We start from the raw sequence: 14,478 nt of genomic DNA on the forward strand, positions 1-14,478 counted from the left end.
CCTGAGGGGGGAGACTCGGGAAGTGAGAGTGGGGTGGTCAAGCGGTTTAAAATTCTGCATAGGAGGGGGTATGGGCGACACTCTCTTTGTGGAAGTAACTCTGGGATTAATACCATAAAGCTGGTGTGGATGAAGGTGCATGTGTGGAACTCTAAACATCAATTTCCTCTGTTTTATTTGTAGGCTCTTCCTGTGGGTTTGCTGATGTACAGAAGCACCGCATCCTCTGACCACAGCCATGAAGGATCCCATCATGCTTCTCACTGATCGAACTCCTCAATTATTCTTGGCAATTTGAAATATGTTGTTATTGGCCAGGGTTTAGAGAACCCCAAAGTGTATCATGGAGTTCACCTGACCCACAACTTTTAATAGATTGTGGTATGGGGAGCACTCGGCCCACTCTACAGGTGTGGTACAGCAGAAATGGAAACGTATTTTTCAAAGCAAAACAACGTTTATTCTATGAACTCAAGTTAACCTTTTTAAAACATACAGTGAACATCTCAGCAACCATCAATTCAAATACAACCCCCAAAGACTACAACACTAAGTAATCCTTTAAACTTTCCTTTTGACATCCATAAGACTTAAAACACCTTTTACCAAAAGCACATTAGGTTTACATTCACTGCTGAGAACATCTTTAATTCTGAATTCACCAAATGATTAAGAGATAGTCTTTTGATGGCAGAGAGAACAGCAGTACACCTGCTTGGTCTGGCTTCAGCTCCAACACTGAAAACGAAACTAAAACACACCCTGCAGCAAACAGCTTAAAACGAAAGTAAAAAGCTGACTGACAGCCCAGCTCCAGCCCCTCTCTGACATCACTGCAGTAGTAAACACCCATTTCTTAAAGGTACTCTCGCTACATATATTTATATACACGCCAATTTATAAACACCCATTTCTTAAAGGTACTCTCATGACATGTACATACAAATGTATTTACAATTAGTTATCCAATTTTATATTTAATTTTTTAATGGAATCAGTTTGGTATACAACATAAAATAGCTCAATAATAATAATAGGAATGATTTCTAGATGTTTCTGTGAGGCCACCAATATTGGACAATGTTGGAAGTTAGATAATGGGTGGAATTTTCTGTTCTCAGCAGGTGTCTCGCTTGCTGCCTGAAAAAGCGGCGAGGCTCCCGCACTGACTCTGAGGATGAAGGCTTCTGCCCATCAGGCAATTAACTGGACAGTGGCGGGGCTTCCTCCAGACTGAGGACCCTGGAAGACAACTTCTCACCCACCAAGTGGTGCCAGTTAATCAGAGAACGGCAACTCTTGCACTTGGTGGCGCCACGGAGGAGACCATGGCTGCTGCAAGAACAACACCACCCAGGGTCCCAGGATAGTGGAGCAACCCAAGAAAGAGGTAAATGCTGTTGGGGGGGGGGGGGGTTCTGGCAGGGATCACAGGCAGAGGTGGGCCATAGGGCAACAAAGCCAGTGGGTGGCTGTCAGCAGGCACCCTCTGCCCCGTGACCATGCCTTTGATCATGCACATATTAGTGCAGATCATGTCACCCCTTGCCCACTACTCTCCCAGCTGTGCAGGCCACCTGTTGGCAGACCTACCTGAAGCCGGAAAGATTACAGCAGAGGCAGAAAGAGGCCCTTAAGTAATCATTAATTAGCCATTTGAGGGATTCAAATGGAGGTGGGAAGGTCGACTAAGGGCCTTTCCGTCCAGAATTTACTTCCAGTGGAGGTGGGAAGGTGTCGGGTATCAGTCCTGGTCCCAACCCACCAACTCGGGCCCTCCCGCCTCCTGTTGGGGCATAAGATTCTGCCCAATATGGTTATAGTTAGGGTGCTCAGTTACAGTGCACATCCAATTAATAAGGCACCCTGAGCAACCAGGAAAGGCTGAGTAATGTTGATCACTTTAAGAGACTTCTCATCCTCTTCTTACTCCATTGATAGCTGTTTTCAGTGTTGGATGGAATCTGTTCCAGATACATATTAAGCCACCTCTGCAACACGATGCTACATTAGATTTTCAACCTGTTAGCACTATTCAATTTTTATCACCATAACTGGGAGATTTCTATGACTTTGGTGTGTGCAAGTTCTGAAATGGTCTAATATAGGGGCTTTTCACAGTAACATCATTGAAGCCTACTTGTGACAATAAGCGATTATTATTATAATCCAGTGAGAGATTCCACCAGAGATCAAGCTCATCATTTTTCAAAACCATGTCCAGTGAAGAGTGGGAGTTGTGACAAAATGTCATGATCAAGTGGGGAGGAGTCAAATGGCTCAGGTGGGGAGGGGATCAAATGGCTCTCCTCTTTTCCCACTCCAAATGAACAGGATTTTCTGTGCAAAGGATATACTTGCCAAGTCAGGGAGTGGTTAACTGTTCACATGCTGTGATCACAAAAGAACCAATTGGACACGTTTTCTTGCGTTTAATAAAGAAAGAGGCAATCTTTAAATAACCCTGGTGTTTGTTATTAAATCCAACTCACCTTCTCATCGACAGCACAGGTTGGGAAATCCAAGTCCCGAGAGGTCTTGGAGTTTCCACGCATGCGCAATTCAGCATTTTAAGTTCTTTGGGCCAAGGCAACTACGTAAAAAGCAAAAATGGCACGAAAACCTGGGTCATGTGACCAGGAGCGGAGTGCCATTGTAGAAACATGTCCCAGGAAGAGGACACAGATAAGATAGGGAACAAAGAGAGGAGCAGAGAAAGAGGCTCCAATCAGAGAAAGGGCTTTAGTGGCAGACCTTAAGACCAGAATTTTACATCCAAACAGGTGCACGGTCGACAAGAACTCGCAAGAAAACATTGGCCGCGTGTCCCGACTGTTATTATCTAGGACAGAGACAATGATGAGTCTGCATACCAAAGAACATCTAGTTCCAGACTAATCAAATTTATGATTGTACAACAAACTGTGGGTTGGAAACTAACACTAACAAATTGGAACAATCATAAACACAACTAACAAGACAAATTCTCCGACAGATTCCCCCCAAGTTACAGTGTCACATGGTATTACTTGCCTGCCACTTAGTGGTCAGAGGTCAAACATATTTACACGTACAACTGTTTATGCATATCACTACAATCATGCCATATTGCAGTCAGCAGGTGCACGTGGCAGTCGGAAGCTCACCCGTCGACAACTAAAAGGGCTATTACCCCATTTAAAAGGCAATTATTCTGAATTTTACATTCTATGCGATTTTCTGGGCGGCGCATGGGCCACATGGGTAGGCAGCCATCCCGTTTTTAACGTGAACTCAATCCAGGGCGGGATAGAAGTTGACCAGAGCCATGGCTCAGTGAATAGGGAGGCGTTTCGGTGAGAGTTGGTTGTTGGTGATTTTCTGACAGTTCATTGCATTTCCTGTGTTTTTTAGTGGACTATTTGACTTACAAACTTTCTTACGAGGCTTTCTGTTGAGGGTGCCCTTCAGTGCACTACCCTGCGCCATCTGTATTCCAGCAAATGGGGATTGTCTACTGAGCTGGAGGGGCCTCCTCTGAGGAGGAGAGGGCCAGAAAAGAGAGGGGAGCTACAGGTAGTGTCCCAGAGAATGACCAGTAGAAAGATAGATGCAGCCACATAGGGTGTAGGGCCAACAGGTAGTGCAAGACATAGGGGACCTCAGAAGATGCTTTTAACCTGCAGGGAGAGTCTGAAGGCAGCACACCAGCTACCTGCGGATGTCAGAGGTCCAGTGCCGAAGGAGACTCCACCTCTAAGGAGACTGACCTCCAAATGCTGCATGATTGGCCCCAAACTATGTCGGTGGCCACCCAATGCCAGTGGCTCTGAAAGTGACAGGGGCCCTGAACATTTTTGCCTCTGGTTCCTTTCAAGGGTCAGTGAGTGGTCCATGTGGTGTCTCCCAATCTGCTGCCCACAGCTGCGTCATGCTGGTCACTAACGCTCTGTCGGACTAGTGATAAACTTCATTCATTTCTGAACCAACAAAGCCAGCCAGGCTGAGCAAGCCAGAGGCTTCACTGCAATTGCAGGGTTCCCCCCACATCTAGGGTTCCATAGATTGCACTCATGTAGTCATAGAGGCAACAATGGGTGAACTAGCCTTCATTAATAGAAAGGACTTCCACTCATCAGTATCCAGATTGTTTGTGACCATAGATTTGCAGATCTGTGCCAGGTACCCGGGCAACTCCCATGATGTGTACATCCTGCAGCACTCCCAGGTGTCAAAGCTTTTCGTCACTCCAGATCTGTTGAATGGTTGGCTCTTGGATCCCTTGAAAAGGTGGCTCATGCGCCACTCCGGCACCCAGGGACAGAGGTGGAGGAGAGGTACAATAGAAGTCATGCTTCTACACGGGCACTGACTGAGATAAAATTAGCCTGCTCAAAGTGAGGTTCTGCTGTCCATACCAATTGGGGAGCACCCAGATATCCTCCAGAACACGTCCCACTTATTGTTGTGTGCTGCACTCCTCACAATCTGGCTCTTAAGGGGGGGACCTAATGGAGGATGAAGACAGCGAGTCTGCTCCCCAGGCGGCAGGAGATGACTCAATTGATGGGACTGATGAGCTGAAAGAGGCCCAGGGTGAGGATGTGGCTGCAAAGGTGATTATCTTTATGAGAGACGAGGAGACCAGGGAGGCCTCGATTCTCTGTTCATTCAGCTTGGTATCCAAGGCATGGCAGATAAGTGAAGCCAAGGGTGGTGATTCCTCCTTACTGAACATTCCTGATGAAGCCATCATATGACTCTTATGTCAACTAACTACCTCTGAAAGAAGGTTTGTAACCCTTCCCATCTGTCACAAGCCTAACACCTATTAGAAACAGAAAACACAATCATACCATGAAACATCGTAATGGTGGTCATGTTTGCACAATTTGCCAATAAAAATATTATTAAAAAATATTTATCACCCAAAATTTGTTTATGATTATCTTCAGAAATCAGAGAGGAATTTCCGAGATTTCTCACGCCCCCCCAATCGGCTTATGTTTTCCTTTGCCTCCCCTAAGCGAGGCTGCATGGCTGCTGGGGAGAATTGCTCACTCAGTCGCAGCAAAGCCTGAATGGACCAGCCTGAACCTTTCGTCCCATCTTTTTCATTAATTTATTATTTCATGGGATGTAGGTGTGAATTGCCTGGAGTCATCTGAGGAGTCATCTGCATTACTGTGGGTCTGGAGTCACAGGTCGGGTGAGGATGACAGAGTTCCTTCCCCATTAGTGAACCAGTTGGATTTTTACAACAATCATTGATAGCAGTTTCATGGCCACCATTACTGAAACTAGCTTTACATTCCAGAGGGATGTAAGGGAAAATAAAAGGGGAAAACTGTATATAAGATGATTAAACCTATGCAGGGAAACTGTTTATTTGACCTCAGCCAACAGTGGGCTAGATTCTCCGGTCCCCCAGCCGCATTTTTCTCGACAGCGCTGGTGGCGAGATTCTCTGTTCCCGCTGCTTGTCAATAGGATTTCCCATTGTAACCACCCCACACTGCCGGGAAACCCACGGGTGGGGGTTCGCGATGGCAGAGAATTCAGGCCAGTATGAATAACTGTTTAACTCCTAGCAAGCAGTGTCTGTGAAGAAAACCAGTCTTAAAAATCCAGCTGTTTGTTCTACCTCAGATGCAAGCCCCCAAAGAGATATAACTGCCTGTTGAGGTAACTTATACTGGAGTTTTTATAGTTTTTAATATGTATAAGGTGCTGTGGAGCATTCAGGGAGAATTAGCTCTGAAGGTAGTGAAGTAAAGATCGTTTGGAACTGTGCAAATTTTGTCATACTGTGTTGCCATTATCTTAGTTGAGTGTACTTCTAATTTATTATTTATTCTAATTTCTGTTTAAAATTTGCACAATTTGAACATAGAACACGTTTCAACTGAATATCACTTATGACAGCTCCTTTCGAGTTTATAGTGCCTTTAAATTGCACTTGCAGGTGCTATATCTTGGTGCCCACCCCCTCGCTGGAAATGACATTAGAGGCAACCTGCTGACTGTGATGTTCTGGTAGCCCTGATAACCTCGACGAATGTCCTCTGGCTGGCAGAGCCTGTGCAGGCAATGCCTGGAGGAAGCGCCCAGTGCCATGGCTGGGCACTCCTCAGTCATCGCGGCCTCATTAGATGCCATGGGCACTGGTAGAGAAGCTGCTGCCTTCGTCTGGAGCATCCTGAAAGAAGCCCGCAGATGTGGCAGGCAGTTCGTCTGCTAGCGTGAGGTCGGTTTGAAACTACCTGCTCACCATTCATGGACGGGCACTTAGTAGAGAGACTCGGTGCCTCATCTATCTCTCACACTAGCAGTTTCCTGCTGAGGTCACTATCAGTGTGTGGGCCTGTAGATCCGAGCAGAACCCCAGAAATCCCTGATTCTGTTGTAGAGCTGCCTCTCCATGAGAGTTGCCATTTTCTCAATGGAGGAGGCTGTACGCTTAGAGCTCCAGGTCAATGTAGACTCATGCTCCGCATGAACTCCTGCAAGACAGAGACCATGGCATGCAAACTCCTTTTAATCTCCACCAGGAATCTCTGCACGATCTTCACGTGCAACCCACTGAGAACCAGAATCTGCCACCTGTTCGATGGCTCCAGAGACTCATCATCTGCCTCGGACTCAACATGGTCCTGGTCACCAACAGTCCGCGGACTGCCGGTGCTTTGGGGACTCTCTACCTCCACCAGTTTCCTCATGTGAGTGTGATGCGCCCTCATCACTGTGCACTACAAACTGAGCTGATGTGCTATTGCCCACTGACCCATGCCTGTATCGACGCTTGTGCTAGGTCAGAATGTGGCACAGGTGCATTGGTCGATGGTTCCTCCTAGGGTTCCAAAGGGGGTGGTGACAGCGTGGCATGTGGATGGAACTTCTGAGCGACGAAGAGGCAGTTCTGAACTACATTACAAAATGACTGCATGCACAAGAGTTGCTTGTTACACTGAAGCCTTGTGATTTGACAAGCAATGGTTATACTGGATTTGAACTTTGGAGATGCCACAACGCTACTTTTCTTGCAGACTCCCCTAGTCTCTCATCTCTCCACTGGACTCTTATTCCTCTGAAATCCCTGCCTCTCAGAGACCTGTGGACCAGGCTCCTCGCTCATTTTCCATGTCCAGGATGTTCATCTCAAACCTGGAGAGGATCAAGATGTTGGACATCCCATCACCCATTTGTCCGCACCCCAGTGCATTCTGGCTTCTCTTCTGTATGGACACAAACGCATTAATTATTGCATCCTCGACTTCTGGTGATGGGGGTGTGCAGAGCGGACACGCACAAGGTGGCTCTCATCCGAAGAACTAGAAAATAGACACTTCTAACTGAAATTAACCCGCAAAAATCAGACAAAAACATCGGCTACAACACACAGACAAGAAGAAATGCTGGGAAGCGGCAGTTCCAGAGGCCACAAAGAACCAAAAAGCTATGACAAAGGACAAGAGAAATGAGCGAGTGGATCAGCGGACCCACGAGGAAGGGGGTGTCCCAGCCGCACCTGAGAAAGGGAGACCAACAACCCATAAGACAAACTCCACCACCACCAACCCCAAGACCTGGAAAAAGCCTCAATGGAGGGTCGTCACCCTGGAGGTGGAAATAAAGAGGTTGGTGGCAACCCAGGAGAACCTGAAGAGAAAGATTGAGGACCAGGAGAACTGGTTGAGGCGCCAAAACCTCAGGACAGTAGGCTTGCCAAAGGGAACCGAGGGCAGGGATCTGACAGACTACTTGGCCAAGATGCTGGGAAACCTGGTGAGCAGGGACAGCTTCCCCAGCTCACCAGAGATCGACTGGGCCTTTAGGTCGCTCCGGCCAAAATCCAAGGCTGGGGAGCAACCGAAGGCGATCATTGTCAAACTGCCCCGGTACCAGGACCGGGAGAAAATCCCATGCTGGGCCAGACAAATGAAGGCTTGCAACTGGGAGGGACACAAGATCAGGAGATACCAAGACATTGGGGCAGACCTGGCAAAGCACCAGGCAGAATTTAATGATGCAAAGTCAGCCCTGTACAGGAGTGAAGTAAAGTTCAGGATGCTGTACCAAGCCACACTTTGCGTCACGTACCAAGGCAGAGTGCGGACGTGAACAAGTTCGACCAAAGGAACGGGCTGGGTAAACAGCAGCGGAGGTAACAATGAGGCGGACACCGGAAGTGCAGAGAATGTTAAAAGACAATTTGCGCAAGACTGTACCGTCTCGTTCTGAACCTAGGACCCAGTGCACAGAAAAGGTGGGACGAGGGGTGCAGAGTACAGGAGAGGGTCAGGAGGAGACAGAGTGGAAATCAAAACAATGGGCGTAAGAGGGGGGCCACCACACTAGCGGGAAAGCTAGTGCCAGGAGGTACGAATGAGAGGCGGCTGTGGTGCATCTCACCGGCGAGAGAGCGCCTGGCCATGGTTCATCACCAATAGTAGGAGGGGTTAGATGGAGGGCGGGGGTGCGGGGTGAACAGGGGAGGGGGGCAACAGCAGGGAAGGGGGATATCAGAAGGGGAGAGAAGCAGAACCACAGAGGGAACAAAGGCTCTAGGCTGGCTACAACAGGCCACATGAGGTAACAAGGGCAAAATGGCACCACAAGCCACTTTGGAGGGTCCCCAAACAAAGGGAAAACCCAGAGTCCAGGAGCACACCCACACGGCGTACACACAGTTGGTGGCAATGTTGGGTGGCCCCTGGACAAAGGGAAACCCCGGAGCACAGGGGCCCCAGTCTAATGGTGAATACGGTGATCGTGGCCATTTTGGATAGCCCCCTAACAAAGTGAAACCCTGGAGTGCAGAGGCGCATCCACGAGATAAGTATGATTGATCCCGCAGGAGGGGTGGGGTCAGTAACTCCCCCATCCGGATAGTCACCTGGAATGTCAGGGATTTAATGGTCCAGTGAAAAGTTCCATAGCCTTCGTCCAGATGAGAAGCATGGAGCCGACACAGTCATCCTCCAAGAGACACACCTGAGGGAGAAGGACCAACTGCAGGTAAGAAAGGACTGGGTGGGACAGATGTATGATTCATGCTGCGGGACAAGAGCTAGAGGGGGGGTGGGGGTAGCCATGCTGCTTACTAAAAGGACAACATTCACCACAATGAAGATAGCTACGGACCCAGGGGGAAGGTACGTCATGGTCAGCGATGTCCTGGTCCAGATGAGAAGCCTGGAAGCTGACATAGTCATCCTCCAAGAGACACACCTGAGGGAGAAGGACCAACTGCAGGTAAGAAAGGACTGGGTGGGACAGATGTACCATTCATGCTACGGGACAAGAGCTAGAGGGGGGGTGGGGGGGGTAGCCATGCTGCCTACTAAAAGGACAACATTCACCACAATGAAGATAGCTATGGACCCAGGGGGAACGGTACGTCATGGTCAGCGATGTCCTGGATGGGGCACCACGGGTCCTGGTGTACGTGTACATTCCCAACTTGGAAGACCATGGTGGAAATCCCCAACATAGACACCCACAGACTAATCATGGGGGGCACTTTAACTGTGTTTAACAAGACCCGCTGAGGGACAGGCCTAACCTCAAAACAGGGATGACAACAAACATGGCAAGAGAACCAGGTACGTTTATGAAGCAGATGGGGGTGATGGATCCATCTAGGTTCACGCACCCAGGAGAGAAGGAGCTCTCATTCTTCTCACGGGTAAACAGGGTCTACACCCCTATTGACTCCTTTGTAGTAGCGAAATTGGTGCTTCCAGCGATAGCAAGAGCGTAATATTACGCGATCGTGCTCTCAGACCACGCTCCACACTACATGCATGTGAGGCTTGAGATGGGCCATGGTGCACACCCATGGAGGTTGGATACGGCCCTCATGGTCGACCAGGTTTTCTGAGAGAAAATATTACAGGCTATAGACGAATACGCAACTAACAACAGGAACGGGGAGGTCTCATCCTCCATGTTCTGGGAGGCGCTGAAGGCCATGATCAGAGGAGAAATTATCGCTTACAAAGGACACAGGGACAGGGAAGAGAGGGCGGCTAGGCAACAACTGGTCAGCTCTATACGAGAGATAGACCATACTCCGAGGCCCCGATCGTAGAGCTTCTGGAGGAGAGGAAAAAGCTACAAATGGACTTTAACTTGCTGTCCACCAGGAAAGCAGTGCACCAATGCCATCAGACACGGGGGACCTTCTATGAACACTGAGAAAAAGCCAGCCACCTTTTGGCTCACCAGCTGAGAAAGCAAGGGAAATAGCGCAGGTTAGGTACAACAACGGCAGACTATTAGCCAAGCAGATAAAGGTCAATGAAGCATTCAAGGCCTTCTACCGGGAACTGTGCACCTCTGAACCTCCCGACGGGGACTCAGGGATGAAACACTTCCTCGATGGACTGGACATGCCAGTCATGGGGGAAAAGAGGAGGAAGGGCCTGAATGCACCGCAAGAACATGGAGAAGTCATGGAGAGCATCAGCTCCATGCAGGCGGGGAAGGCGCCAGGACCGGATGGGTTCCTGTCGGACTTCTACAAAATATTTGCAGAGCGCTGGCCCTACATCTGCAGGAGATGTTTGCAGACTCGTTATTAAGGGGCACCTTGCCTCCAACACTAGCACAAGCACTATATCGCTGATACCCAAGATGGACAAAGACCCAATCGAATGTGGATCCTACAGACCCATCTCGCTACTCAATGTAAATGTAAAAATATTAGCCAGGTGATTGGAGAACTGCATACCAGAGGTAGTTGCAGAAGACCAGATGGGCTTTGTTAAGGGTAGACAGCTAACAGTAAACATCAGGTGCCTGATGTGATAATGACCCCATCCGGAGAGAGAACACCATAGGTGATCATCTCCTGGAATGCAGAAAAGGCCTTTGACAGAGTCGAGTGGAAATACCTCATTGGGGTACTAGAGCGGTTTGGGCTGGGAACAGGGTTTACCTCCTGGAGGATATTCCTGTACAATGCCCCCGTGGCGAGCGTATGGACCAACGCCACCAGCTCTAAATACCTCCAGCTACACAGAGGCACAAGGCAAGGATGCCCGCTACCCCCGCTTCTATTCGTCCTGGCAATTGAGCTGCTGGTGATCACGCTCAGAATGGCGAGAAATTGGAAGGGGATCCAGAGAGGGGACAGAGAGAACATAGAGTTTCACTCTATGCGGATGACCTGCTCCTTTACGTCTCAGTCCCGCAAGGCAGCATGGAAGTGATCATTTTTTTCAAGTAAATTTAGAGTGCCCAATTCTTTTATTTTCCAATTAACGGACAATTTAGCATGGTCAATCCACCTACTCTGGACATCTTTGGTTGTGGGGGTGAGAAAGATGTAATCAGAGGCTGCCAGCAACAAGGTCCACCATTGTATTCTGGCGGAGACGAGTCAGGATATCGCCTTGTCTTCATGGAAGAGCCCCAACAGAGGCTTGTGGCCAGTTATTATTGTGAAGTGTCGCTCGTAGACATACGGTCAAATTTCTTGACACCGTAGATTACGGTAAGGCCTTGTTTCTCGATCTGTGCGTGTTTCTGCTTTCCATCAGGCCTCTCTGAGCCATCTTCTACTTTATGGGATAGGACTGCCCCTATTCCATATGGTGACACATTGCAAGTTAAGATGATTGGCTTACCCAGGTAAATGAGAACCAATAGACTCGATGATTGTAAGGCCTGCTTGATCTACTAGAAGGACTGCTCCTGTTGTTCCTTCCATTGCCAACACTGATATTTTCTTAAGGAGCAAGTGTAGTGGCACCAGTGTCATTGCTAGGTTGGGAATAAAGCAACCACGGTAGTTTACCTAAGAAGGCCTTTAATTCTGCCATGTTCTTAAGCGCCGTTATTTCTCTCACCTTGTCTTTAATTGGGGGCAGGCCTTTTGAGTCCGCTTTGTACCCTAGGTAAGTGACCTAGCACGAAAAATGCACTTCTCACGTTTCAGTTGGATTCCCGCATCTCTAAACCTTCTCAAAACCTCTTCTAAATTTGCTAGCTGCCCTTCATGTGATGTTCCTGTTACACAAAGGTCATCCAGGTAGACCACAACCTTTGTGATGCCCTGGAGCAGATTCTCCATTGAGCACTGGAATATCCCACAGGCCGAGGAGATGCCAAAGGATAGACTGGTGTATTGAATCAGGCCTTTATGTGTTTTAAGTGTCACAAACTTTCAGGAATCTTCATTCGGTTCTAACTATAAATAGGCATGACTGAGGTCGGGTTTGTGTATGTGAGGCCCCCACCAATTTCGCATAAAGGTCTTCAATTCGTGGAATTGGGTATTTGGCATACTGGGGCTGCCTGGTTTATCGTAAGCTTGTAATCCCCGCACATTCTAACTGAGTGGTCTGGTTTTAGCACAGGGACAAAGGGGCCACCCATACAGAAAACTGCATGGGTCTGATAATTCCCAACTCTTCCACGCATTCAGCTTCTATTTTTTGGTGTAAGGTGCAAGGAACCGGTCTCGTCCTGAAAACCTTTGGTGTGGAATCAGGGTTGAAGTAAATCTTGGCCTTTATTCCCTTTATTTTGACCCAACTCATTCTGGAAAACATGTTTACATTTGTATAAGACTTACTGGAAAACACTGTCTGAGATTTTGAAGATCTCCAACCAGTTCAACTTGATTTGGCACAGCCAGTCTCATTGCATGAGACATGGCTGATGTCCCCCGACAATGATCACAGGTAGCTGGGCATCCTGCTGCTAGTCTGGCACGGGCATCGTGGTTGTCCCCAAAATTTTCAGGGTTTTCCCTGTATATGTCGCCAACTTGGCCGTTGGACCCAGTATGCTCCACCCCCCGTCACATGGGTATGAATTATTGCAAGTATTTTCAAATGGGGACGGGCTGCGGAGGGGGCGAGAGAGGTTAAAAAACACTGGGAAACCATTGAAAACCGTTGGGCTTGCTGGGGATGGCTGCTCAGGCCAGGGGCAATAGCGGGGAGTGGCTTGATGCCAAGTCTGTTGACTCTGGTGTGCCCCTCAAGATCGGGGTGGCCTGGCTCAGGCTGCCATTCCTGCAGTCTGTTTTTTACATGCACCCCTTTGGTGCTTCTTTCAGGTTCCTGGCTGCTCATGCTGTGCTCTGTGTCTTTTGAATGTTCAGAAGGCCTCTGGTCACCTAGGGAGCCCAACCAGGCTACCTTTCTGGACACCCTCATACCCCAGCTTTATCAGCAAGTGGATGGGCATGGCCAAGCTCAATCAAAAGCCCACCAGGTGTTGGCACTCCTCAGGAGCACTGTCCCATTCAGAGGAAGCAGGAGATCAGCAGAGCTCACCTAAACCAGAGGACACCTGCGCCACAGCCTTTGCAAACCTACCTGGTTTGCTGCCCCTCTCAGGGCAGCGGCCTCACTAGTTAGCCCTACCCCTCTGGATCACCAGCTATCTCCTAGTGAGGCTGGCAGCGCTGACTGCCTCTGACACCACTTCCCAGGCTATGTTCAGGAGGGCAAGCTTGAGTCTGCAGCCCAGCCTGGGGAAGATGGTTCCGTCTGCTCCTCACTGGCTTGTAGCTCTGGGTCCACTTCAGACTCCCGAACTCGGAGCCATCTTGGTGACTGCAGTGAGTGTGAGGTAAATGGAGCACTTAAACACAGCTCCAACTGACAGGCTCTTCAGCATTAACTCTGAAGTTAGAACACAACATGGGTCCCAGAGTTGATGGAGACGTTAGGGTGCAGTCAGGACGTTCAGAAGGAGATGTTAGCAGCACTTCAGCACGTCCATAGCCGATTGGAGGAGTCACAGAGGCTACGATCGCTGGAGATGTCGCCGGCAATGCATGGCACCGAGGCCAACACTGCTAGGGTGGCAACTGCAGTGGAAAGCCTGGTGCACAACTTCAGCACCATTAGTGAAGGTGTTCAAGGAGTCACACAGTCACGGGCGGCCATGGCTGAGGGTCTCAACAAAATGCCCGATTCGCTGGGGGCTGTTCCCTCATACCAGGCTGACCTTGATGAGGTGCTGCAGGACATGTCCCGCTCTAAGATGGGAATGGCTGAGGCGCTAGGGGGCTTGTCCCAGTTGCAAGTGGACATTGGCAAGGCGCTGCAGAGCACCGAGGAGCATCGCTGAGGACGTCGACACGATGGTGCAGGCATCGGGGAGCCATCAGGACTGGCAGAGGCAGATGACTCAGGGGCAGCCTAGGTTCAAACCAGCTGCCCCTCTTTCCCAAAGTGAACTCCAGGGCCCTATGGGCACCGAGCAGGAGGAGGGGGCGCTGGGTGCCAACCCTGATCCATCCCCTGGAGCAGTGGCAGTGACCACCAGCTCCCTCGACTTCCACCCCTCTGATGAGGCCGCATCTCGCAGCCAGTACACGGGACAGGGCGGAACGGCTATGCATGTGCCGCCGACAAATGAGCCGGGGTTCTCCGACCCCAGAGGACGCTTGCATCGAAAGCCACGGGATGAGGTAGGCAGCTGGCTGCCTTCATCTCTGATGTGCATCCTGGGGAGATACCTAGACATTGCAAT

General features: G+C 49.4%; 1 protein-coding gene across 2 annotated transcripts in view; it reads left to right on the forward strand.

Annotated features, from left to right (window-relative positions):
- The window catches only part of LOC140430789 (uncharacterized), a 448,181-nt gene extending 445,719 nt beyond the window's left edge, over window positions 1–2,462 (forward strand). For both annotated transcript variants that reach the window (XM_072518479.1, XM_072518480.1), the window contains exon 18: window positions 184–2,462. In XM_072518479.1, the coding sequence (XP_072374580.1) occupies window positions 184–267 (84 nt within the window). In that variant the 3' untranslated portion in view covers window positions 268–2,462. The remainder of the gene's footprint in view (window positions 1–183) is intronic.
- Window positions 2,463–14,478: the final 12,016 nt, after the last annotated feature.

Source organism: Scyliorhinus torazame, chromosome 10 (assembly GCF_047496885.1).
Source record: "Scyliorhinus torazame isolate Kashiwa2021f chromosome 10, sScyTor2.1, whole genome shotgun sequence".
NCBI classification, from domain to species: Eukaryota; Metazoa; Chordata; class Chondrichthyes; order Carcharhiniformes; family Scyliorhinidae; genus Scyliorhinus; species Scyliorhinus torazame.